The following is a 26375-nucleotide window of genomic DNA, read 5'->3' as shown; positions in this document are numbered from 1 at the left end:
TTTTTTTTTTTTTCCCAACAGATGATGATTCTAAAATACAAATTGACTTATCCAAGTGGAACTGCGACTGCATACCTAATCAACAGCTTTCACACACCTAAAGGAGCGAAGCTTGCAAAGTAAGTGTTGGCTCTGTGGCTCTGTTTTTAAGCTTCCTTACAAGTTTAAGTTGGATTTAGCCTTGTTTCTTCCTTAACATGGCTATGGATTTGCAGGAGACAAGTTGCAGTCCTTTTCAAGAGCTTCTGTTTCAGCTTTTCATTTGCACTGTTCCAATGGTTCTTTGCTGCTGCTGATGGCTGTGGATTCGCCAGCTTCCCCACATTTGGCCTTCAAGCCTACGAAAAAAGGTAACCAAATCGTTCTAAATCAGTGCTTCTTTCATTCTGAGGTCTCATTGATGGTGAACTTGCAATCTAGAACTTGTTTCATTCTTGGCTTGTAATCAACCAAATCTGTAAAATTTTATACTGAAATTGATTGAATGTTACAGGTTCTACTTTGATTTCTCGTCTACATACGTCGGTGTAGGAATGATCTGTCCATTTATGGTTAATATATCTCTACTTCTTGGAGCCATCATCTCGTGGGGTGTCATGTGGCCCTTGATCGAGGCAAGGAAAGGTGACTGGTACAGCGCTTCTCTATCTGCAACCAGCCTTCATGGTATTCAAGGCTATAGGGTACCTCTCTCTCCTCTATCTCATCCCCTCCATTTCTTGCTCATTGAAGTGAATGATGTAATGTAATGTAATGTAATGTAATGTACTTGTTAATATTTCTCAGGTTTTTACTGCCATTGCTATGATGCTTGGGGATGGTCTTTACCATGTATTCTTCATGCTCTTCCAAACATTCTACAGCTTAGCCCAGCAGAAACTTTCCCATGACCATGGTGATTCTTCTTTGGAAGCTACCGACTACGATGCTAAACAAAGAATTGATCACTTCACGAAAGACCAAATCCCGAACTGGGTAGCGATGCTCGGCTATGGTATACTTGCAGTGATATCGATTATCGCAGTTCCTTTGATCTTCCATCCGTTGAAATGGTACCACGTTTTGGTTGCATATGCAATTGCTCCTGTCTTGGCCTTCTGTAATGCCTATGGCTGTGGGCTGACTGACTGGTCTCTTGCATCAAACTATGGTAAATTTGCCATCATTATCTTCAGTTCTTGGGTTGGCCTTGACAATGGAGGTGTTATTGCTGGTCTTGCATCTTGTGGTGTCATGATGAGCATTGTTTCTACTGCTTCTGATCTCATGCAAGACTTCAAGACCGGGTACTTGACTCTCGCATCGCCCCGATCGATGTTTTTCAGCCAAGTTTGTGGTACCGCCATGGGCTGCTTCTTGTCACCACTCGTCTTTTGGTTCTTCTTCAAAGCTTACAACGTTGGAGATCCCGAAGGCTCCTACCCTGCACCCTATGGTCTAATGTACCGTGGCATTGCGCTTCTTGGCGTCGAGGGCGTCTCTTCCCTCCCCCGAAACTGCCTCACCCTTGCCATTTGCTTCTTTGTTGCTGCTATTGTCATTAACATCATTCGAGAATTTCTCCAAAAGTTGGACACTAGATACCGCACCTACCGTTTCATCCCAAGTCCAATGTGTATGGCAATTCCGTTCTACCTGGGTGCTTACTTTGCCATTGACATGTGTGTTGGGAGCCTGATCCTCTTCTTGTGGCAGAGGAGGAACAAGATCAAGGCCAGTGAGTTTGCGCCCGCCGTGGCTTCGGGTCTCATCTGTGGTGAATCATTATGGAGTGTTCCAGCAGCCATATTGGCCCTGGCCGGTGTTAAGGCTCCTCTTTGCATGAAGTTCTTGAGTTCCTCTACCAATTCAAAGGTCGATGCCTTCTTAGGAGCCTAATACCCAATTAGTTTTAGGATATTAAACTTGCTGCATTTACTACCAGATGTTTTAGTTTAGTTTGTTTTAATTTGTTCTATCATACTATGTACAAATGTTGGGTTCATCAAGACTTATCTTCCGATTGTGATCAATGATAATATTAAAACTCAAAATAGTTTCTCCTTTTTGCTTTTGTCTTGTTAGCTTTTAAGATTAGAGTGTCAACCAATTGTATTTGAATTTGTTACCTTACCTTAAATCTTGTTTCTTCTGTAAAGGTGGGAAGCTACTTCGTATTCTTATTCTAAACGACTGTTGTGCTTATTTAGTCTATCGACTATGACAGTTGTGTTTGTTTAGTCTATCGATTATGACTGCTGTGCTTATTGGTCTATCGACTATGACTGCTGTGCTTATTTAGTCTATCGACTATGACTGCTGTGCTTATTTAGTCTATCGACTATGACTGCTGTGCTTATTTAGTCTATCGACTATGACTGCTGTGCTTATTTAGTCTATCGACTATGACTGCTGTGCTTATTTAGTCTATCGACTATGACTGCTGTGCTTATTTAGTCTATCGACTATGACTGCTGTGCTTATTTAGTCTATCGACTATGACTGCTGTGCTTATTTAGTCTATCGACTGTTGTGTTTATTGGTCTATCGACTATGACTGCTGTGCTTATTTCGTCAATCAACTATGACTGCTGTGCTTATTTCGTCTATCAACTATGACTGCTGTGCTTATTTCGTCTATCGACTATGACTGCTGTGCTTATTTCGTCTATCGACTATGACTGCTGTGCTTATTTCGTCTATCGACTATAACTGCTGTGCTTATTTCGGCTATCGACTATGACTGTTGTGCTTATTTGGTTTATCCATTATGTCCGATGTGCTATTTAGTCTATTAGGTACCCTACATATCCCAACTCTAAGGCGGCTACTAACCTAATTAGTCACTTTTCAGTCAAAAAGTTCACTCAGGTCAAGACATGCTTGAGATATTTTAACCAATATATTAGTTATTTCGTAGTCTTTGCCAATTTTTAAAAAACGAGGACGGCAAAAAATGTAACTTAACACTTTGAGAATAGTGCATGTTATATGAGGATAACAACAAGGACTACAATAGCATAAATACCACGTAACCTGGACTCGGACTCTTGTTACTTTGTGTTCTACAATAGTATCAATACCACGTAACCAGGACTCGGACTCTTGTTACTTTGTGTTCGAGCTTGTTCAAATTTGCACATTTGACTCCCATGGACTATAACTCCCATCATTCGACTATCACGATGTTTTAATAACAACCTTAAATGTAATAGTTCATAACGTTTAATAATAATTGACATTTATTTTTATAAAAGAAAATGGAAATCAAATTAAAATTTTTTATATGGTCGTGGTCGTGTTGAGTTATATATGTTTTAGTAGATAATTATTTTATATTTTATTTAAGAAATTGTTCAAATTTATGGCTCATTTAAAAAAACAGACAAATAATGTTAAAAAATAAATATGTTGGATGAAGAGGTAAAAAGTTAAATAAAAAGTTTCGGATAAAATCATCCATAATTTACCGTACGTAAAAACTTGGGAACGTGGGACCACGTTCTACAGAGGTTTTGAAACAAACGGCGGATCACAGCGGTAGATTCTAGGGTTTATATGGACGGTCAGGATTCGATCCCACTGTGGAAAATTGGATAGGATTTTATTAGTCCGTACACAAGACAATAACGTTTTCTTCTTGCTTCCTTGATCGTTCATCTGCCCTAATCTGTCGTTTCATCTCAATTTCTTTCCCTCACCGTCGTCGGGAATTATCGAGAAATCTCTCCGGGAAGTCGATTCCATAGATCTCGGTAACTACGCCCACGGACATGGCGGCTGCAGCTACAACAAGCGTTGTGCCGCCGAATCGGCGGCGAGCGATTACCGCGCCGGAAGATAAGTTGGAATTCGAGACGACGGAGGGGGTTGAGCCGATCTTGAGTTTCGATCAGATGGGTATTAAGGATGATCTTCTCCGTGGAATATATGCATATGGTTTTGAAAAACCCTCGGCCATTCAGCAAAGAGCCGTGAGGCCTATTATCGATGGTCGAGATGTCATTGCTCAGGCCCAATCTGGAACTGGCAAGACCTCCATGATTGCCCTTACCGTTTGCCAGATGGTTGATACCTCCAGCAGAGAGTGAGTTCCGTTTACGATGGAATATTCAATGTTCCACTTTTCTCTCCCTCTTTCTTTCTCTCTATTTTGTTTATTGCGTGCTTAAAATCTATGGTCGTTGTTTAGTTACTTGGCTAAAAATTCCAACTTGAAAGACAAAGATTGTTCGGATGTCAGTTGGTTCTCTCCACAAGAAGTTATGGCCTCGAGTTGACATTTTGGAAATTTTGCAAGGAAGCCAAATTTAATAAAACCTCTAAAAAACAACGATACATTCGTTTTTTCTTTTTCCCTAAAAAGTTTGGAACATCTGATACTAATGTAATACGATCTTTTAGACTTCAAATTCATATGGTAATTATGCATCTTAATTCCAATCAGGGTGCAGGCCTTGATCTTGTCCCCTACGAGAGAATTGGCAACTCAGACAGAGAAGGTTATATTGGCAATTGGCGACTACATTAATATACAAGCACACGCATGTATTGGAGGCAAAAGTGTGGGTGAAGATATCAGAAAGCTTGAGTTTGGAGTTCAGGTTGTGTCAGGAACTCCTGGAAGAGTCTGTGACATGATCAAGAGAAGAACATTGCGTACTAGAGCCATTAAGTTGTTAGTTCTGGTAAGTTTGGGTGCCCTTCAATTTGTTTCTTGTTACCAGTTTTCTACGCTATTATTTCATTTTCTAATATTTTCTCTTTCAGGATGAATCTGATGAGATGCTGAGCAGAGGGTTTAAAGACCAAATTTATGATGTATACCGATATCTCCCACCAGAACTTCAGGTTCTTCCTCTCTCCTTCCCTTCCCCACATTGTGTAAATGATTGTGCTTATGGGAGGCCAAGAGGCTAAGTAAATGAAATGCAGATCCGTCCTTGAGTTGGTTGCTTTGCGCTACTTTAACATGTTCAATGTGAAAAATAGTACTTAGTATATGTGTTTTTCACAGCAAGACGAAAATTTTGTATGTACAATAATATTTTTTCTGCAATAATGCATGAAGTCGATGTATTATTTTGTAAAGGAAGAAATAGCGGGGTTGTTTTATCAGGAATGCTTTATCGAGTAATAACAGGACTGTTTAATTGAATGGGTTTTTATAGTTTCTCTTTAGTCTTTGAAGTGACAGATACCTGATCTCATCTAACTTTATTTTAGTTTGTATTTTTGCTTGCATTTGTTTCCTTCACGTGCTAGTTTGTAAATGATGTGATATTACTAACATGTTCCTGTACATATGGTTTTTATAAATTTTATTGTGTGCAACCTCATGCACTCTTTGTGTATGGTTATGGGCAACCAGTGCCTTTCACCTTTTTTATGTAGTTTTCTATTTTCTGCCTGTCTCTAGAACCAGATCTGTTGGTTAATCCAATGAATTTCCCCCCCTCAATTTTAATTGTAGGTTGTCTTGATTTCTGCTACTCTTCCTCATGAAATCCTGGAGATGACGAATAAGTTTATGACAGATCCTGTGAGGATCCTTGTGAAGCGTGATGAGTTAACTTTGGAGGTTTGTAATATTTTTGTTTCTAGACGAATAAATACCCTTTGGATATAAATCACACCCTGATGCATACTTTTAATTTGACAGGGTATTAAGCAATTCTTCGTTGCAGTTGAGAGGGAAGAATGGAAATTTGACACCTTATGTGATCTTTATGACACCTTGACTATCACCCAAGCCGTAATCTTCTGTAACACCAAGCGTAAGGTAATGTGATCGACAATTGTGCTTTAGATCTCCTAAAATGATCTTCTTTAGATCTTGTCAGACTCACCCTGAAACAGCAAATGTTCTAATTTTGGCCCTTTTGTATATGTTTGCCTTTTTGCATGATTTTGAATATGCCATGATATCTTCTGCTTCCAGGTTGAATGGCTGACTGAGAAGATGCGCAGCAATAATTTCACAGTTTCACATATGCATGGAGACATGCCTCAAAAGGAAAGAGATGCAATTATGGGGGAGTTTCGATCGGGAACGACCCGTGTCCTAATCACTACTGATGTTTGGGCCCGAGGGCTTGATGTTCAGCAGGCAAGTTGTTGATTCTTTATTTTATTGATTTTTTTGTCAATGCACCTTACAAGTTAAAGTAACTCTAAATTTCAACCTGGTAATGGTTCAAGTTCGAATGGATAACTGATTATATGATCTGATCAAGTAATACATTTGCTCCATGTTTTAACTTCTTTTAATGTTGAGTTGAGTTGTCTCTATAATGTCAGTAAAATAAAATTATTGTAAGTGTAATAGAGATTATATCTACATAATGATTTTTGGGGATCCCGTGGATCATATGCGTCAGTTCAATGGTCTTGTAGTTGATGAACATATAGTTAGTTTCAGTTGACTACTTGGATATTTTGTGGATTATATGCATCAGCTATAGGTTATGAAGAGTGTGTAAAATCTAAGGTTTAGAAAGTTTGTGGAAAAATGACCACGGTGATCTTTCTCCATGCTTGGAGAATCACTGGTTAGTTCTTTTCCATTCTCTAGGAAGCATATTAGAAAAATATCTCTGCATGATTAGATATAGAGAGAAGATTGGGTATTGAATTTGGTAAGGACAAAAAATATACTTTTTCCTATTTTATGTTAATGAATTGGTGATGCCCAAATCTCTGTAAATGTCCGACTATTTTAACCACACATCATTAATATGTTCGTGTTTATTTTTCATTCGTCATCTGACTGTGGCAAGTATCCGGTGAAATCTAGAAACTCTTATGTTTATTTGCTTCAACTTCTGTCAGGTATCACTAGTGATAAATTATGACCTTCCAAACAATCGAGAACTTTACATTCACAGGATAGGAAGGTCTGGTCGGTTTGGGCGCAAGGTATGATACTCTGTTCTGTATTTCAGTTGATTTCCTAGTATGCACTTAAAGTGAACATAATGGAGTGTGATTAAAACTAGAATGGAGAACTGGCTCTGCTTCTGAATGGCATTTAATGTTCATGTTATTTCTGTTAAAACTTTTAACGTGAATTTATGGCTTAACGCAGGGTGTTGCTATCAACTTCGTGAAAAGTGATGACATCAAGATCCTGAGAGATATTGAACAGTACTACAGTACCCAGATTGATGAGATGCCCATGAACGTTGCTGATTTGATTTAGCACTGCTTGATAAAATTGTGTGCTGTGTGGAAGATTTGTGTTAATATGCTCGCACATGAGGTTTTGTGTCCTTTTAAATGCCTCTTTATTGATGATATTTAGCATAGGAAGAAGTTTTCACAGCAACCTTTTTCTGAGTGGCTTGGAGTGTTCATAAGTTGTATAATACCCCTGCGGTTGTTTTTCATTTTTTCAAGGGAAAGGAACTCAGATTATATCTTTGATCGACTTGAAATATATAATATATTCTGAGATTAGTTGTGTTGCGATTCCTGTGTACAGTTTCCTCAGTTTCATCAATATTCTTGAGCTCACTTAGAACAGTAGAGAAGGTTGAGACAAATGTTGTTGGAATACATGAGAAGTACAAAAAGAACACTTCTGACATACATGTTCAAACAATATGTTTCACGTATAACGTATATGTATATATAATAATCATCGTACAACGATGACATTTAGTATCAAAACAAAGAACGCACTCGTATACTACACCCATGATTCTGGCATCAGTATTTGAAAGGTTGCCAAAACTTTAATTGAAAGAGAACAAAAATGATACATATGATAACATGCATAATGGGGATCCTAAATACTAAGCTTTTACAAAACTGTATTGATGTGAAGTGCTTTTAGCAGAGATGTGGCCATTTGTTTCACCAATACCTGACCACCAGACCGTTGTCCATCTCTGCGTTCCTCAATCAAATTCTGAAGTTTATGAGGTAAATCATTTTCCACAATCAATTGCTTTGGTCGTGGATGATGCTCATACACAGCCTGCCAGACGAACATTGGACATTCAGAATTGGACATTCAGAACTCGAATCAAGCATAAGCTTATCATCGACAGATTTTCGATATTAATTTGTAACGGAATCCTTAGAAAGGCACATCAAATGTTCAGTCTGGACACGAAGATCTCTTACCTTGATCAGTTTGAGTAGATTAAGCCGAGCAATCGCATCCTGATGGTCCAGCCTTGCTATAAGCAATGGGGTCAATCCATTGACAGCCAATGTTGTATTGATTCGGGAAGATTTTCTGCAATTAGAAGTACATGTTCAGCTAATATTCAAGGGGCTGGGATGATTTTATATGGTTGGATGCATGAGAGAAGTAAAAAACTATGCTTTAACTCTAAAGTAGTTATTTACGGCCGCTACATTATATTGGTACCATTATCTATCAGAAATGAATTTTTTAGCATTTGACTCCATACCTTAAAAAATAGCCCAAAAAATCAAGAGAACGCTTGAATAATGAGTTTGAACGGGGAAGAATGGAGAATGCTAGGGTCATAAGATTAATAAGAAAACTTGAGAAGCTAAGAGATGACAAAGAAAGAAAAACAGAACAAACTCTCAGACAGGACATTTGAATGTGGGGTATAATTAACCAGATAGATAAAGGCACATACGTGATGATTTTCAAGAACGGCTCCAATATATGCACAAAATGTTGTTCCGGACAGCACTGGAAAAACTTCACCAATTTTTTAATTGCTTCCTTCTTCAGCAAAGCCTGTTCAACTTTTCGGTTGTCATTGTCATGAGCTAAGCACACAGCAATAGAATCCAATGCCGTGACAGACCAAATCTCATCCTCAAGTAGGCTTAAATATACATCTAAGCCACCGTGGGCTCTTAACTGCTCCCTAGAATTACGAGATGCATGGGCCATATCGCACAGTAGAGGCAATGCATCTTTTTTAAGAGGAGAGTCTGACATAATAAAATGCATCAAGTGTGGAATAATTCCATTTTCAATTGCACATTCTTGCCTCCTCTTATTTATCTTGCACAAATTGAATAGTGTGCTGAGGACCTACAGAGAATACAAGTAAGGTAGTAAAACCAGACACAGAAGAATACAAAATGCAGCACGAAACTTATACAAACTAAGAGTTGTAAGTTAAAATAACACAAGTATGTGTTCTTGAAGAAAATGTTATCATGAACTGGCAGGGGAAACAATAAACAAAAGGTTTTCTGTCTGGTTTTAGTTAATAAGTACCTAAAAAATTGCTCATTTCAGATGTATGTCATGAATATGATCTTATTTGAGGTTATATAGTTTCGTCATACTGTTCATTCTTTGAAATTTTTTCTTATCTAGAAAAAAAAAAAATGCATTAATACAACGTAGATTATCTAAACAATGAGGGAAAATAAGCACACCTCAGTATGTATTTGCGATACTAGAGACCCTTCTTTGAGTTCAAGGTTTGGAATCAAATATTTAATTGCATCTGCTCGCTGAAGATTTTCTAAGCAGTTTGGATCTGTTGATAGATGATTTATACACTTCAATATCTACGTCATGAAAAATAAATGGGAACACAGTTAGTAGAAAGGAGAAACGAACTGGTTCAAAATAGCCAGACCAATGAATGAATACAAAGATGCATTCTCACGTACCTTCAAGAGAATTGAGGGCTCTACCCTATTGAACATCTGGAAAAGGCGATTGAGCAAGCTATGGCTGCACATATATGACTTCACAGTTGTATCTGCCTGAGCAAACTCAAGCAGAAGATCAGACACCTTCGCTAGGTATTCCCTTGCAACATCAGCGTTCATAGTTGAAACCATGTGCGAGAGAAGTCCAGAGGATGTTGAACTCCCCGGTATAGCATTTAATACGCCCGAACCTGAAAGCACCCCAGATGCTGTCTGTGAAGCAATTCCAGATGTGGATGGAGCTCCCTCATTGGACACCAGGGGTTCTACCTTCTTTCCCACCGTTTTAAGGGAAACCTTAGAAGTGGGGTCAAGATTTCCATTTTCTTTTCCACGTTGAGAAACCTCTGGGGATGAAAATTTTAAATTAGGTTCTTTGAAAGATATTCTCAAGCTTCTTAAAATATTATCTCGAGAATGGAAATGTGCAGCACCAAAATTGATCAAAGTTAAATTCCAATACCTAAGAGTTGTCTAAGAAAGCTTCAAAATATTTATTAATCACTAGCCCTATAACATTTTATTGGTCCTCATGACCGTTTAACTTTCAGAGAGCATACAAGAAAAAACTCCCCACAAATTGTTAAGATGCCCAAGTAGGCTTGTCCCTAGTCTGTCCCTAGTCTTCGTAGTTCACCTAAGTTTAATCTCTATATCTATGGGTAATAGGAAATCCAATAATAAGGTAGTTTGAAAATACCCCTCTATTATACACATAATTGATTGTTAGAAGGAAGAAAAAAGACAGGTTCACAAACAGAGATACTCACCAGCGAATTCTGCCATTAAGAAATCAAGCTCCCCATTCATCTTCTTTTCATTTGATGCATGCAATAGAGGCATTATAGTTTCATGTCTCTCCAATCCAGAAAGGTGGTGCATGTACTCAAGCTGACCAGACAAGTGTCGAGAAGGGGGTTCTTTGTCCAATAGACTTAGAAGGGGCCGAACTTGCTCTTGCGGCGTAACCATCGAGGCTGTAGGAAATCCATTAGATGCAGGTTCCAGAAATTTTGGAGGTCTATCTGTGGAAGTCCTGTTTGAATTGACCATCTGCTCAATTCTCCATCTATCTACATTTTCATGTTCTTTAGAAACAAAGCCCGACGGTTCCTTGGTTGCTAAATTTACAACTTTTTCTAAAGATGCTAGCTCCGGTGGTTTAGAAGTCCCCAACGCTTCATTTGTGGCATTGCTAGACAGCCTACCAGCATCTGTGGAAAAGTGTCGGTGATCAGATTGATTCGCATCTGATCTTTGAGAATGTGAAGATGAAGCCCTTGAAGGTTCTGGTGTTCCAGCAGACAGGTGAGGATCAACTATTCCATGCCTGACCTTCAAAAGATCAGGCTGATCAGGCACAGGAAATGAGGCCTCATACTGACTGAATATACAGTGGCTAGAATCTAGTTGACCTGATCGTGACCGTTGAAAACCATCAAATGGATTTCCAGCCCCCACTGTTATAGAAGCTAAGCGAGTTGCCTCATTTAAGCTGTAGAGGGTGTTAATAAGCCTAAGCAGAATTCCACTTTTTGCTGATATACGACAGAAACTATTTCGAAGAGTGGAACGCTGGAGCTTAAAGATCTGCCACATTCCATCAATAGCTAGGTGAACCATTTCCCTGAAAAAACAATATTTACGAGTTTGAAACGGTATTTAACGAAAAACCAAATAAAGGATCAGCACACACATCAGATGAAAATGGATTTTTTTTTCAAACGACCAACAAAGCTAAAATACTAAATGAGCAATTGATAAAACAATAAACATCAAAACTGAAACTGAACCAACAGTGAATAATGCAAATATGCGTAGTAGATCTCAATTGTTTCAATTTTAACTCAGTAACTCACGAAAATATTATCGTAGCACCATAAGGATTTAGAATGAAACACTTCACTGTTAAGACTAATTGGATAAATATCAGCTCCAGATAAGCATTTTTATTTTATGTTATGGGTTTGACTTCTTTATCCTAAGTTCGATTTTCATCTCATGGAAGTAAGTACTTATTTCGCAGCGAAAGTATCAAGGTTGAACATTAATATGCATAGATTATGTAAAACTCTTCTCCATTTTTAATTTATTGTATTAAGCTCTCAAATACATCAACACCCAAAACTGCCAAAAAACCCCAACCACTCGTGAGACCCGGCCTATGCCTATAATTAATTTTTTTTCTTTGAGAAGGTATATGCCTATAATTACTATAAATGCTCCACTGTTGCAAAATGATATTTACATACCTGTACTTTGCATAATCAGCCTCTAAAAAGCTTACTAATACAGGTATTCCACGGCATGCAACGAACATTTGCAGTGTCAAAGAGCTGATTTTTTTTTAAAACAAAGCCATAGTGAGAGGAGATTTCTTTTCCAAGAAACAAATCCTTGCAGGATCATTATGATACAACGAAGTTGAAACTTCAAACCTTGATTGACAAAGCTGCTGAAAGAAATAAGCTGCTTCCATACGAACTTCTCGGGGCCGGTCAGGAACCGCAAATCCCATTACCAGAGGAATCTGATAATTACATATTAAAATGACCAATATTGAAGTTCATTCACTACTCCAAAAGATAAATCAGAGGCGGGAGGAATAGACTAATAAACTACTTGGGAGGCTAAATGATACATCTGATTATGATAGATCATAGTGTGATACATCTTGAAGAAAACAATACGAAAATTTACAGATTTTTTTTTTATTTACTTTAATGAACTAAAAAATGAATATAGCACTCCTACTCGGTTAATTACAAGAAAACCCTATCAACAACTAATCTATTTTACATACAATAGAAACAGTGAGTACAATAAAAAAACTAACAATCGCCATCAGATAGGCAGCCACATATTCTTGATCCAAGAATAGAAACTTCATTCTTAACAGAATATTCAAGCGCACACAAATTGAACTACCTAACTCCAGCACTCAAGCTATATTAAGCATTCAAGTTCAAAATAGATATACGTAAAGTTGCAAAAAGGAACATAAATGCAAAAACAATTTTAAACCAATTGAAGAAATTAGTAGTTTAGTTTACCTGATGAACAATGCAAGATGGAAACATTATTCAATAGTTACTTACTAGACCAACAAGACAAGCATTTTCTTGGAAGTCATCGTTATCCTTAACTATCTGATTTATAAGCTGGAGCACTGAACATGTAATCTGTAACACCGGGAAATAGGCAAGTTCTATAAAGTGGGAATAAGACAACAAAAAACCAATGAGATAAATATGGTAAATATAAAAAACATACACGAGTTTTAGGAACTTCAAGCAACTCCGTCAATGGGAGTAGACCATGCTGTGTAACATAAACAATTTTCTGCTCAGGTCTATGATGGAAGATGGCAATCAATTTGTGACAGGCAGATACAATTACGTCTTCAGGTTCATCAGGTCTCAACGACCCAACTAATCTGCCGAATTCAACAGCCTTCCAACAGACAAAAAGAAAGATAAGAACCGGAATATAATAATTCCATTCAGGTTCACATTAAAAAAAATTAGAACAACACTTGGCTGCATATCAGTGTATAGGCATCTTCCTATACACCACCTTTGATAACTAAGAGAGAAAAATGTGGAAAATGAAAAATTAGAACTTTTACTCTCTTTTAGTTGTAAAATCTTTAATAGTGGTGTGTAGAAATTCCTATACACCTGTATGCAACCAAGTATTTTCCAAAATATTATACAAGATATGCACTTACTTTCATTAGGAATAAACATAGTCATACAAAAAGGAGAAAAAAAAAAAAAAAGATAACTGAAAGGTGAATTTTAAGATTACATTCATAAGATTAATAAAGTACTAGAGTCGAAAGAACTGAGTACCGGCAAAGGATAAAGGTTTTCTCCGGGCAACTTCTCATCAAAAACCTGATTAAAAGAATCACGAGACTATCAGTTGTGGAGGAAATTAAGAGTATTGAAATACAAACTATACTAGTATACGACATACATACCAAACCATCAATATCAACATCATCATTTAAAACACCCATCACTAGTCGAAGCAGGTCATCGCCACCATTTACTTGTCCCATTTCATTTTCCATTTGTTTCTGAGCAATCGTAGCCCTCAACTTTGTGGCCAGGTCATTTTTCCCAACATTATTTACTGGCACATTACCTATGTTTGATTGTGGGGTAGATAATGATGTTGATGCTTCAGCAGATCGATCAGCGGGGAGCTTATCTAAAGGTTGAAATAAATCATCCAAGGAAGCATCTCCAGGAGTGTCGCTAAATTTACTCAGCTCATTTCCTCCCGAAGCAATCGACATCTTTGAAACCTTCAAAAAATGATAATTGCACCAATCCATAAGTTCCTTTAGGGGGGTTGCAAAAGTAATTTAGATCTCAAAATTCATAAATGACAGATTCTAATCTAGAACCAACCAAAATTCAAATTAATCACAAAAATTCAGTTCTAGAGAAGCATATGATAAAAGGGAAGTACAGCATATGGACCAGGGTTTGAGGAAACCCCGCCCGCAAAATTACCAAAAAAAAGAAGAATTCAGCAAACCAAACCTATCTAAAAAATCCTTGCATTTCTCTCTATCCATATAAACCCAAGAAGAGCTCGAATGGAGCAATTCCAAAGAACCTTTTCTATGCCTTAAAAACCATGCTTGCAGGAATTTCTAAAAGCCAAAGGAATACAGAAAGAGCTATATCTCCTATATTATGACTCAAACCCTAAAGTTGACATATTTGACGCATAAATAGGAATATGAAGAGGGCAGGACACATGCTCTTCCTATAATCAATAATATAGTAGATTCAGCAAACTGCATATCTACCTTGAGATATCAAGAAAGTAAAAATATAAAGGGAGAAAAAACCTAAAAGAAAAGAAACGAAGTCAACCAAACGGGATGTTATTATCTGAGATAGCTATATTATGCGACAGTGGTTAGAAAAGAAACCATTACTAGCAAGAGGTTGAAAATAGGAAGTGGCCGCGGTGGAATTACAGAAATAATTTTGAGATAGAACTGGGTATCTCATAATAAAACAGGCAAAAGTAACTTGAACAACGGATCATGAAGAAATGTTCAAGTAACATAGATGCAAATTATCTTTTTATGACTAACAAAAGTAAGAAATCAACAACGACACCTTTTGAAAACAATTATCATGACCTTCAGGTCCAAAACCAAACGAGCTATTTCCAGATGTTGTAGAAGTTTCTTTCTCTCCATATTTCCTAGACGCAACTTTTCTTAGTTCTGCCGATGGCACTCCTCCATTCATTATCACTTCATCATGGGCTCTACCATGAGATTCATGAGACTCAGTCGGCTCAGAGGTTGCAAGTCTGCCTGAACCAGTTAGAAGAGATAAATTATCACGAATAGATAAGGTTGGAACTTGATCCAATGGAGTATCTTCTTCTATGCCTTCTCCTTCCTCATCAAAATGGCCTGAAGCAAAATGTTTTTGGGACTTGCTCGTATCAGTGGCAACATCTGATGCCAACTCCTTCCTTGAATCCTGTAATAATGACAACCCAACTTACCCTAGAGATGCAAAAGTTCAAAAGCAACTTTGAAGAAGAAATAGTTGTTGAATTCATAAACAAAGTAACTCTTGAATCACAACTCTCACAGCTTTAAAATCAGAACCAGCAATTTCATTTTTCTCCGCTGAAGGACTTTCACAAGAGTTTTGATCGTCTCCATTAGAAATTTCTGCTCCTGGTGATCCATCTAGTTGAGTGTTTCTGTCATAAGGAATACTAATCAAATTTTGAATAGCCACAGAGTGAAGAATACATTATCTTTTTCTGCATAAATTTTATGCAAAACAGATCTCTGAAGATTAATTCTAGTGTGAAACTTGTAAGTCAAGATCTTGTCTCAAAATACGCAAATCTGGATTGGGGATGTCATACCTGGCTCTCCCAGGGATGTGGCCTATGACCTAGCCTAAATGCCATACACACGCACACACAAATACAAAAAAGGCAAAAGAAAATTTATGGGACATGAGGGCACAAAAATGGAATGAAAATCGAGCATCTGAATGTTTTAAAAGTCTAGTTTATTTCAAACTAAAACTATTACTATTAGTTTCTGACTCAATATACCCAATAAATTGATAACAGAAGTTGTCTTTCATTTCCTAAAATTTTAAATTATATATATATTTTAAAAGCTAATTGCTACCTCAACGTGCCGCTATGACGAAGAGAAGAATGCAAAGCCCGTCGACAATTTTGTACCCAAGGATGAGAAAGCAAAGTTTTCGCATCAGGCCTTTGCCTAGCATCCTGCACAAAGATGACGTCAAATTATTCATCCACTACAAAATAGAAAAACAAAGAGACGTGCTTCCTTCACATTTCAAAGAAGATACCACAGGCAAGTATAATGCCAAACCCTTGAAATTAAAGTGAGAAAGTGCAACAAATCACTTGTAAAATATCCACAATTACGAAGCTTGGTAAAAATTGATAAACTTTTTAAAAAGAATGTTTTTTATTGTATATATTTGTTTAAAAAGATTCAGCTTGCTTGTCCTCAAAGGATGCTTCTTATCTGCGTTTGTCTCTGAAGGAGTCCACATGCACTGACGATTCATTCCCCCAATTACTAGTGGTGAGATTAGTGCATTTGAGTAACCCATCCCCTCAGAAGTCATCCCACCAGGATGTTTTAAAGCTGGGAGGAGAGATGCCAAACTTATTTTACAATAAAGACGAAACTTTAGTTCATAGGGATGAGCATTCATCTGGCTTTAACGAGTCATCACTATACAGAAAAATAGGAACTCATATGCGCTTTGCATATGTATTCTACGCCAGCAACACCAGGATTATCATTCAGTCCGTATGATACTGGAGTTAACTTGATTCCAACGGAAGTATTCTTTTTCTTGGGGATAAATGCTTCGCTACTTCCCTTGACCTCATTAGATGAGAAACAACATGACAAGTGGGATGCAAGCCAGTTTGTGGCATATCCGTTGGGATGCAACTTCAACTCATTTATTATTATTACTATTTTTTCTTTTCCATAAAGAACAATCCTTTAGTAAATAAAGATGAAAGTTAACGAGATGCTATCCTAAGAGGCACGGACACAGACACGGGAGACAGATACGACAACACGACAACACGACAACACGACAATTTCTAAAAAAGTAGGACACGAAAACGTTGGGGACACACATTATTTAAATCTATTTTTCAAATATGTGTATATGTTACCTTTTTTCAATACTTCAAATCCAATCGTTGATGTTTATTGTAACTTCTTTGGTTGAGGATTTCTCTCCTCCTTTTATAAACGAATGCCCCAATTAAATTGTGTCTTATGAAAAAATTATATTAAATGTGAGTCAACTATGCCATAAAAAATTAGAAAACAATTGAGAAAAAAAAGTCGAAGCACCTGTCGCTGTACACTATCCTCTACCAAGCTCAACTCTGAGTGTTTTTGAAATCGACAACTCCTTTTTTACAAAGCAGCGAGTTCCCAGCCTTTCAAGGGTCTCTTCCCCTATTTGTTTCCTTATTGTACGACGCACACAGACGCTGCTTCTTATAAAGAAATCAGACAGTTAATCTCTCTTTTTCTCCTGATTAGTACTTCCTTTCTCCCCCGGAGATATTTTGGAGCATAAAAAATGGGTTCTCTTTTTGGTTCAAGGGTTGACTGCAGGGCAAAAAAAATGATTTCATTTTTCTTTTTGTAAGCTTTCTTCTTTCAAGTTGGGGTTATTTTCAGGGTAGGGGCTGGATATATTTTTTGGGTGTTCATGTCTGTGGCCTGTCCAGAAGAATAGGCAAGTGCACATGGTGTGTCCAATATTAACAAAATAATAATAAAATAATTGGACACTGATTTTCGCATGTTAAACACATACCAAATGTGTTCAAATGTAACCATGTCCGACACGAGACACAGTCACTTTCAATTTTCTGGTCATACATGCTTCTTAGATGGTATCCAAAAGCACGTGATCTTTGGTCAATTGAAAGGGATGGAATTCATAACAGTTGATATTTCACTTTCAATTTTAATAACCTCAGGTCTAAAATATAAGTTCTTTTAGTTTTGTTTCTCGAAAGTAGAGGATACTTCATATGGCTATCACATGCTTGAAGTGTATAGTAAACACCATTTGTCATACTCAATAGACAGTTGTTTTTTTTTTTTTTCAACAATAGGCGGGATGGGGGATTTGAACCTCTAACCTTTTGATGCCAGTTGAGCTATGCTCAAGTTACCGACGGTTGGAAGTTAAAAAACCCACAATATCATATTTTTAGCCTTTTCACACACCTTCTAGACTTCCATAAACCCACAAATAAAATTTTAAAAGATGTATGAAGGAAAAAAACAGCCTTCTTTTTTTTGTTCGGAGGCAGAAAAAATTGTGAAGAATCACCAGAAAGCAGATGTTCAAGCATGTAACTTAATTCATTCAATCATAGAAATCCTGGCAAACCTTCTTAAAGCACTGGCGTAAAAAATCAGTGATGTCTGGTGATAGGCTATCCGGAATTGGAGGATGCTTGTCCTGAATATTGGTGAATAGTACAATGACAACAGAAGGAGAAGAGTTATCAGCAAGGTCAGTGTCGAAATAAACAATTAATAAATGTTTACATCACGAACAAAAAAATAGACATGGCTTCTCAACAAACAATTCCCCACCTAGAGCTGGTTTATTTTTTAAACATCAAACAAAATTTTCATTTATAATTGAAAAGTAACAAACAAGTCAACAGCGAAGAAGATAATAATAATAATGAAAAACAAGGATAAGAAAGCTGAACTCCGAAGAACCTGACAAAAACCCTTTTCAATTTGCGTCGCACATTAAGTCTTGTAAATGAAGTCGTTTCAATAAACATCAGACAAAAGAATATAACAGGTTACTATCTTTTTCCTTTTTTGGGGGGGAGGGGTGAGGGGTGCCTTGACATTCATGCCAACATCCTCCTGAAAGGAATCTGGAATCTGACAGGTGATGAAATCCACGAATGGACTAGATTTCAACTTGAAATTAGCTCTCTTGTTTTCTTTTGGTAAGAAAATGAAATTTCATTGAACAATAGAAGAATACAATAGCATATAAACAAGTTGTTATACCTGAACAATGCGAAAAAGAGCGGGCATAGGTTGTAGATCATAATATGGAGGTACGCATGTAAGCAATTCAATCACAGTACATCCAACACTCCAAATGTCGGAAGCAGCACAAACTCCTGACATTTCAATTACCTATAACGAAAATTACATCAAAAGGTCGCCAAGTAATTTTTTTTTTAGAAGAATCAAAGAAAAGTTGAAACAAAATCTCAAGCTCAGTCCACGAAAGCAAAGATTGAAGCTATTTAGGAACTTGTCACTATTGTGTTGGCTGTTCAAATCAAATTTCAAAATTTTCGAGCAGAGTAAAAAAACCTAAAAACTCTATATACAAAAATGAAAATGAAATCTCACCATGTAGATATCAGTTCATACCTCAGGAGCCATCCAGTAAGGTGTTCCAACAACTGAATGCGTATTAACATCAGCCTCTGTTAATTTTGTCGCAACACCAAAATCAGCAAGTTTCACAAGACCCTGAATTAAGCAAATAACCTTTCACATTTAATACAACCACAAAAGAGCATAGAAGCACAGATCCAGACATGGGTCAAAACACACAACATAAATATTGCGAATTTTAATTGGTCGGTGGGGAAGTGGTGAGTTAAGTACTAACAAATGCAAGTTAGGTTTACTAAAGAATGGATTCTAGACTCCAACGATCTTTATTTGTACTTATTTGTTTATTTGATAAGGAACAGAGTTAATCACAAAAGAGGGCATAGCCTATGGGCAGAGGGTTGAGGAACCTCTCCCCACCGAACAACTACAAGCATAGCCTCCCAACAATAAATGATAAATGAGCTAGGCTATAATTTGAAAAAAAAAAAAAATCCTTCCGTCTAAGACTCCCCAAAGAAGAAGTATTTTGTACATTACTACAAAAATGCTAGATAGAAGAAACACTTATCTTTGAAGACTCGTCGATTTCTCTCTCCATAATTCCCACACAAGGACTCTAGTGGTACACTCCCACAAAATTTTGCTTTACCTCTAAGACCCCAACCGGAAACCATTCACCGCTTCCAACAACTAATCCAACACCTCATTTGGTAAGCAACTGCTTAACCAAAAGCCTTGAAGCTTCCAGAAAAAGATGAACCAAGCTTTTCTAACTAATAAAGCATAACACAGACCGAGAGAGAGACTAAAATTACTAACCTTTCTTTGTAATTTGTCTCAAGTATTCAAGCTCTCCGGGGCAAACTCCATGAGAAAACCTTCTTATGGATGTTCAACCTCCAAAGCAACTGATTGGATTTTTTTATCTTAGGGGTAGTTTCAACAAGCTTAACAAAAGCTGAACGAGTAAAGAAACCTCCAGAATTTTCAAGATACCAATAAGCTTTATCAGTTCCATCCCCCAGCCTTATTGGGACAATCTAAGAGATAAGCCCAGGCCAACTTTCAAACTCCCTATCCATAATACCCCTAAACCAAGATCCCAATCATTTTGATCTTTGTTCCAGCAATCAGCCACAGTAGCCTCCTCCTTTTGGGAAATAAGGAATAAATCAGTAAAACATCCTTCAAAGAAGTAAATCTTCTCTTTACTTTTCAACCTGAAATGGTGAAGTTCAAAAAGAAGGCAATCTTTCGCAATTTCAACCCAAGGTCTCATTTAGAAGCTCCTTTAGGAGGAAGAAACATCCAAGCCAACCATAAATACTTTCAATCACCCTCCTCCATAAGGCTTGCTCTTCTTGAACAAATCTCCACAACCATTTAAGAAGGAGGGCATTGTTCCTTTGCTTCAAAGAACCAATTTCGGGCCCCCCATATTGAAGGGGAGGAGAAGTCCAGCTCCATTTAACAAGATAATTGCCCGTATTAAAAGCACCCCTTCCCAGAAATATTTTGAACAACTCTTTCCTTGCTCATTTTTAATAACCTTTTATAATACAGCTAACTAAATTCCAAATCCCTAGATACTAGATAAGAAAAATAAATCTAACTAAATCCATAGATACTAGTTAACAATACAGAAAAAGAAATCCCTACTAGGTAACAATGCAGAGAAACAGGGAAGTAACTAGTTCTTTTGTTTAATGGGATTATACAAATATTCCTTAAATTAAGGCTAAGATTTACATATACTCCTCCAATTAAGACAACTCCTTCAACAAATAGGAAGACTATTTAGAGTGGATAGTGTGAGAGTAAGTCTCCCTCCTTTTCAAAGTGGGGTATGTTTTCACTTTTCCACCTTGGTTAGAAATTTATCAATCACCGGGTCCCAAAAGCCTTTAGAATGGTATTCCCCCTAGAGGAATACCCCTCTAAGTAAGTAGGGCTTAGGTAATTATAATGTCGACAAATTTTTACTGAAAAGTGGTGTTTCTTTATCAAAAGCCAGCTTAGACGTAAAAAATAAAAAATGATGGAGGATTTGATGCACTCTTTAACGACTATTACTGGTACTCGAACTTTCTTAGTTAGTAACTCATTTAGCCGTTGGGAAATGTTTAGTTGTTTAGTTTGTTAATGCATTTATAGTTCTTCTAATTTTATGTGGTTTTGCTATTTCGTTTCTTTTTTGAGTTTGTATCGAGTATTCGTCTCTTTTCATTTCTTCAATGAAAAGTTTCATTTCTTGTTAGGAAAAAAAAGTTCTTCAACACTATATTAGTGTTTCAACTGGCTGTAATGGATTTAGTTAATCTACAATGGGGTTTTTCAATTCAGTGTAGTATGCTTCCTTCCCCCATCACGTTTCCTCTACCTTCAATTATTGAATTGACACTTAGACGCATTTCAACCATGTGGAAATAACGTATAATGCATAACTAACCTTAAACTAGCAGTCCTAGTGTGTCCTAAAGTAAATATCCAACTTAGCTCAATTAGTAACGAAGGTTACGGTTTATCTTCAAGCTATTTCATGGATCAGAGTATCTGGAATAATCACCCGTTTAAGAAACACTTTAACGAGCAATCTATAGCCTTTGTACACACAAAAGCAAGAAGATAGCAATTTTTAATTAAAAAAATGTAATTAGAAAAAATTCAAAAGCCAGCCTTTTAAAAAAAAAAGACTGAAGTGTAAGAATAAACTTGCCTCTTTGGTAGTCAGAATGTTCGCACCCTTTATATCGCGATGAATTACACCCTGCTCATGTAGATAAACCAAGCCTTCCAAAACCTGCTTCATAGAAGTATACCACTAATATTAGCCATGCCCCTGAAATAGTCGAATAAAGGACAATGATAGAAAACTTCAAAACCTGAGAAATATAAAGTGCAACCAATGATTCTGGAAAAGGTCCAAATTTATTTGGCTTGATAATGTTGGCAAATGATCCATTTTCCACATACCTGTAAACACCCCCCCCCAAAAAAAAACTTGAGTGAAATACCCAATTAAAGCCTTGACCTAGATTGGGTAAAAGAAGAATTCAAGCTTACTCACTCGAGTATTATGTGAAGGTGAGACTTTGTTTTCAGAGATCCAAGATACTTCACAATGTTTTTGTGGTTCAAATTCTACAAAAGTGGAACAGTCTCAGATAGAAATGGACACAAACTCAAAATGGAAGGAAAAAAAGAAAAGATTTCAGTGCCATGAAATCAAGTAAACCCATAGATCAGTACATCTTAAGCACAAATGCAAATAGCCTCGAAGTAATAAAAGACCGGGTGGAAAAGGAAAAAACAAATGTAGGAAAGCATTGATAAAAATAAACATAATGTATTTTAATTTAAGCAAAATGAATACAGCAAATGGAAATGGAAATCTGGTGGAGAGAAAGGTACCTTCAGTAAGTCAATCTCTTGCTGAAAATCATCATTACACCCCACCAACAATTTGAGTAGCAGAGAAGGAAAAAATATCCAGTGAGAGCACTTGAATATATAATCAGGGAAAATATGCCAGAAAAGAAAATGAAGCCAAGTACCAAATTTATATAAAATTTCAACTGATGTGATAATCGAGCCACAAATTAAGAAAAAAAAAAGTAATGATTTTCTAATAACAACTGTCATTTCTAGACTCGACAAACTTGGTTTGTATCAAAGCATGAAAAAGAATCATATTTATAAATCAAAGAAAATGTGATACCAACTCAATGGGTTATGATTTTCAATGAACCACATGAATCCTCAAAGACATGAGAACAGTAGTAAGACTGAACTTCGACGGTTTCACTTAAGTTTCAACGTTTAGCAGCATAAGATTTTTTATTCAGGAGGATAATAAGCATTGATCAAAGAAACATGATCGAACCATGATAACGTTGAGGTCCTCTTGAGCAATATTCTCCAAGGAAACTTGTTTAATAGCAACAAAATCCCCATTCTCCAAATCCAGACCTTTGTAAACTCGCCCATATGCTCCTTTCCCGATCTCATCTCCCAGCATCTGCGCCAATAATTCACATTCAAACCTCTAACCACTGGAACATATTATGAATTTCAGATATTCTCAACATGAACAAAGTAGTAAGTCCAACCATCGATTATATATTCTGGTAATAAGAGGAAAAAAGGAAACAGTTTAATTTGAACTCACGAAGCAAGATACTGAGACAAGAAATGAGGTGAACAAAGTGTATTATAACAAATTCTAGCTCATTTAGCGACAGACTACAAAAATTCAGAATCTTTCTAGCTTCCAAGTACTTCATTTCTTGCCGATCATCTACAAAAGCCACCTGAAGGCACATACACACAACCAAACCAACAACCAATTCATAGCTACATTCCAACCTACATTACGAAGACAAAAAAGAAAAAACAAATTGGTTCATCCATCCGACTCCCAGATAACATTCCGCGCAAACAAATTCCAAACAACCAAACAAACTTCAACAAAAAACCCTATCAATTCAGAAACCCAGCCATACATATTTGTTATCAAGCGTCTTGGACTTGTGGAACGCAGTGATCGGAACTTGGCGAGACATGGTAGCCGAATCGGCCTCCGCCGGAGAAGAAAGAGGCTACAAATGGTCCATTGGGAAGTAGTGAAATTGAGAAATTGGATGGAGATGGTGAAGGGTAACAATTTTCCGATCGGAAAACGAGAAAGGAAGGAGATTCAATCAACGGAAACAAATCTCCCCGACTGGCGGCAAAATCGCAACGAAGCTGGTGAAGTGACAATAATAAATAAAATTATAATAACTGACTCAGAGCACTCCATAATATCAAAATGGATTTTTTTTTTTTTTANCATAGAAGTATACCACTAATATTAGCCATGCCCCTGAAATAGTCGAATAAAGGACAATGATAGAAAACTTCAAAACCTGAGAAATATAAAGTGCAACCAATGATTCTGGAAAAGGTCCAAATTTATTTGGCTTGATAATGTTGGCAAATGATCCATTTTCCACATACCTGTAAACACCCCCCCCCAAAAAAAAACTTGAGTGAAATACCCAATTAAAGCCTTGACCTAGATTGGGTAAAAGAAGAATTCAAGCTTACTCACTCGAGTATTATGTGAAGGTGAGACTTTGTTTTCAGAGATCCAAGATACTTCACAATGTTTTTGTGGTTCAAATTCTACAAAAGTGGAACAGTCTCAGATAGAAATGGACACAAACTCAAAATGGAAGGAAAAAAAGAAAAGATTTCAGTGCCATGAAATCAAGTAAACCCATAGATCAGTACATCTTAAGCACAAATGCAAATAGCCTCGAAGTAATAAAAGACCGGGTGGAAAAGGAAAAAACAAATGTAGGAAAGCATTGATAAAAATAAACATAATGTATTTTAATTTAAGCAAAATGAATACAGCAAATGGAAATGGAAATCTGGTGGAGAGAAAGGTACCTTCAGTAAGTCAATCTCTTGCTGAAAATCATCATTACACCCCACCAACAATTTGAGTAGCAGAGAAGGAAAAAATATCCAGTGAGAGCACTTGAATATATAATCAGGGAAAATATGCCAGAAAAGAAAATGAAGCCAAGTACCAAATTTATATAAAATTTCAACTGATGTGATAATCGAGCCACAAATTAAGAAAAAAAAAAGTAATGATTTTCTAATAACAACTGTCATTTCTAGACTCGACAAACTTGGTTTGTATCAAAGCATGAAAAAGAATCATATTTATAAATCAAAGAAAATGTGATACCAACTCAATGGGTTATGATTTTCAATGAACCACATGAATCCTCAAAGACATGAGAACAGTAGTAAGACTGAACTTCGACGGTTTCACTTAAGTTTCAACGTTTAGCAGCATAAGATTTTTTATTCAGGAGGATAATAAGCATTGATCAAAGAAACATGATCGAACCATGATAACGTTGAGGTCCTCTTGAGCAATATTCTCCAAGGAAACTTGTTTAATAGCAACAAAATCCCCATTCTCCAAATCCAGACCTTTGTAAACTCGCCCATATGCTCCTTTCCCGATCTCATCTCCCAGCATCTGCGCCAATAATTCACATTCAAACCTCTAACCACTGGAACATATTATGAATTTCAGATATTCTCAACATGAACAAAGTAGTAAGTCCAACCATCGATTATATATTCTGGTAATAAGAGGAAAAAAGGAAACAGTTTAATTTGAACTCACGAAGCAAGATACTGAGACAAGAAATGAGGTGAACAAAGTGTATTATAACAAATTCTAGCTCATTTAGCGACAGACTACAAAAATTCAGAATCTTTCTAGCTTCCAAGTACTTCATTTCTTGCCGATCATCTACAAAAGCCACCTGAAGGCACATACACACAACCAAACCAACAACCAATTCATAGCTACATTCCAACCTACATTACGAAGACAAAAAAGAAAAAACAAATTGGTTCATCCATCCGACTCCCAGATAACATTCCGCGCAAACAAATTCCAAACAACCAAACAAACTTCAACAAAAAACCCTATCAATTCAGAAACCCAGCCATACATATTTGTTATCAAGCGTCTTGGACTTGTGGAACGCAGTGATCGGAACTTGGCGAGACATGGTAGCCGAATCGGCCTCCGCCGGAGAAGAAAGAGGCTACAAATGGTCCATTGGGAAGTAGTGAAATTGAGAAATTGGATGGAGATGGTGAAGGGTAACAATTTTCCGATCGGAAAACGAGAAAGGAAGGAGATTCAATCAACGGAAACAAATCTCCCCGACTGGCGGCAAAATCGCAACGAAGCTGGTGAAGTGACAATAATAAATAAAATTATAATAACTGACTCAGAGCACTCCATAATATCAAAATGGATTTTTTTTTTTTTTAATACCTAATTTACCGACATTAATCATTATTCTTATCTACATAATCTTTTTCTATTTATTTTTAAAACTGCCTATCTAGATATTATTATTTTTTTTAAATAAATTATTATCCAACATTATTATTCGCATTACTGTCGATTAGACAAAATTTGACTAAATCGACATGTTTTTCTTCTTGAATTTTAATATTATACGTTCTAGATAACGATAATGATGATAATAATGTCGTATCAAACTAACTTGAATTGTCAGCAAGAGCATAGTCTTACTTTCATTGAAGTGAAATATTCAAATTTTCATACCCGACATTTGTTGTAGTAATAAAATAATAATAATAAAACCTAGGTCGGTCTGATGTTAATAAAAATATATTTTGGAAGATTAAGTTCAAATTTCACCGTCTG

At 36.7% G+C, this 26375-nt stretch overlaps 3 protein-coding genes across 8 annotated transcripts in view; 2 read left to right on the top strand and 1 right to left on the bottom strand.

Moving 5' to 3' along the window:
- Positions 1-2045, top strand: part of LOC111788898 (probable metal-nicotianamine transporter YSL7) — a 3443-nt gene extending 1398 nt beyond the window's left edge. Inside the window, exons 3-6 of the mRNA XM_023669467.1 lie at positions 22-119; positions 216-350; positions 494-683; positions 787-2045. Of these exons, the coding sequence (XP_023525235.1) occupies positions 22-119; positions 216-350; positions 494-683; positions 787-1878 (1515 nt within the window). The 3' untranslated portion in view covers positions 1879-2045. The remainder of the gene's footprint in view (positions 1-21; positions 120-215; positions 351-493; positions 684-786) is intronic.
- Positions 2046-3606: 1561 nt separating this feature from the next.
- Positions 3607-7449, top strand: LOC111789191 (eukaryotic initiation factor 4A-3-like). Its single transcript, XM_023669879.1, has 8 exons — positions 3607-4066; positions 4427-4667; positions 4750-4830; positions 5453-5560; positions 5642-5761; positions 5921-6088; positions 6811-6897; positions 7067-7449. Exons 1-8 carry the CDS (start codon positions 3753-3755, stop codon positions 7178-7180), a joined length of 1233 nt encoding a protein of 410 aa, XP_023525647.1. The 5' UTR covers positions 3607-3752; the 3' UTR covers positions 7181-7449.
- Positions 7450-7571: 122 nt separating this feature from the next.
- LOC111789189 (MAP3K epsilon protein kinase 1-like) lies at positions 7572-25918 on the bottom strand. 6 transcript variants are annotated; one of them, XM_023669873.1, is made up of 24 exons: positions 25645-25918; positions 25026-25160; positions 24554-24574; positions 24210-24283; positions 24025-24115; positions 21834-21917; positions 19148-19249; positions 18773-18904; positions 18126-18197; positions 15839-15942; positions 15279-15393; positions 14790-15164; positions 13628-13957; positions 13497-13541; positions 12916-13095; positions 12741-12824; positions 12081-12172; positions 11895-11978; positions 10413-11269; positions 9601-9989; positions 9361-9495; positions 8601-9007; positions 8110-8224; positions 7572-7960 (listed from the first exon to the last, which is right to left on the bottom strand). In XM_023669873.1, exons 1-24 carry the CDS (start codon positions 25702-25704, stop codon positions 7784-7786), a joined length of 4260 nt encoding a protein of 1419 aa, XP_023525641.1. In that variant the 5' UTR covers positions 25705-25918; the 3' UTR covers positions 7572-7783. The 6 variants fall into 6 exon arrangements, with proteins under 6 accessions (XP_023525641.1, XP_023525640.1, XP_023525642.1 ...); XM_023669872.1 differs by lacking the exons at positions 24025-24115; positions 24210-24283; positions 24554-24574; positions 25026-25160; positions 25645-25918 and adding exons at positions 22000-22090; positions 22185-22258; positions 22529-22549; positions 23001-23135; positions 23620-23893; XM_023669874.1 differs by lacking the exons at positions 12741-12824; positions 24025-24115; positions 24210-24283; ... (1 more) ...; positions 25026-25160; positions 25645-25918 and adding exons at positions 22000-22090; positions 22185-22258; positions 22529-22549; positions 23001-23135; positions 23620-23893.
- Positions 25919-26375: the final 457 nt, after the last annotated feature.

This window comes from Cucurbita pepo, chromosome LG02, assembly GCF_002806865.2.
Source record: "Cucurbita pepo subsp. pepo cultivar mu-cu-16 chromosome LG02, ASM280686v2, whole genome shotgun sequence".
NCBI classification, from domain to species: domain Eukaryota; kingdom Viridiplantae; phylum Streptophyta; class Magnoliopsida; order Cucurbitales; family Cucurbitaceae; genus Cucurbita; species Cucurbita pepo.
This window is presented reverse-complemented; position numbering and strand designations above follow the sequence as displayed.

What these genes read in the sequence shown, in the direction of transcription:
- LOC111789191 (XM_023669879.1), top strand. Translation starts at nt 3,753, where the DNA reads ATGGCGGCTGCAGCTACAACAAGCGTTGTGCCGCCGAATCGGCGGCGA. An exon ending in GTGATGAGTTAACTTTGGAG is followed by an intron (nt 5,561 to 5,641) that starts GTTTGTAATATT and finishes TTAATTTGACAG; the next exon opens with GGTATTAAGCAATTCTTCGT. An exon ending in CTGGTCGGTTTGGGCGCAAG is followed by an intron (nt 6,898 to 7,066) that starts GTATGATACTCT and finishes GGCTTAACGCAG; the next exon opens with GGTGTTGCTATCAACTTCGT.
- LOC111789189 (XM_023669873.1), bottom strand. Translation starts at nt 25,704, where the DNA reads ATGTCTCGCCAAGTTCCGATCACTGCGTTCCACAAGTCCAAGACGCTT. An exon ending in TTGCACTTTATATTTCTCAG is followed by an intron (nt 21,918 to 24,024) that starts GTTTTGAAGTTT and finishes TCTATGAAGCAG; the next exon opens with GTTTTGGAAGGCTTGGTTTA. An exon ending in CGTCATAGCGGCACGTTGAG is followed by an intron (nt 15,394 to 15,838) that starts GTAGCAATTAGC and finishes TCCTTATGACAG; the next exon opens with AAACACTCAACTAGATGGAT.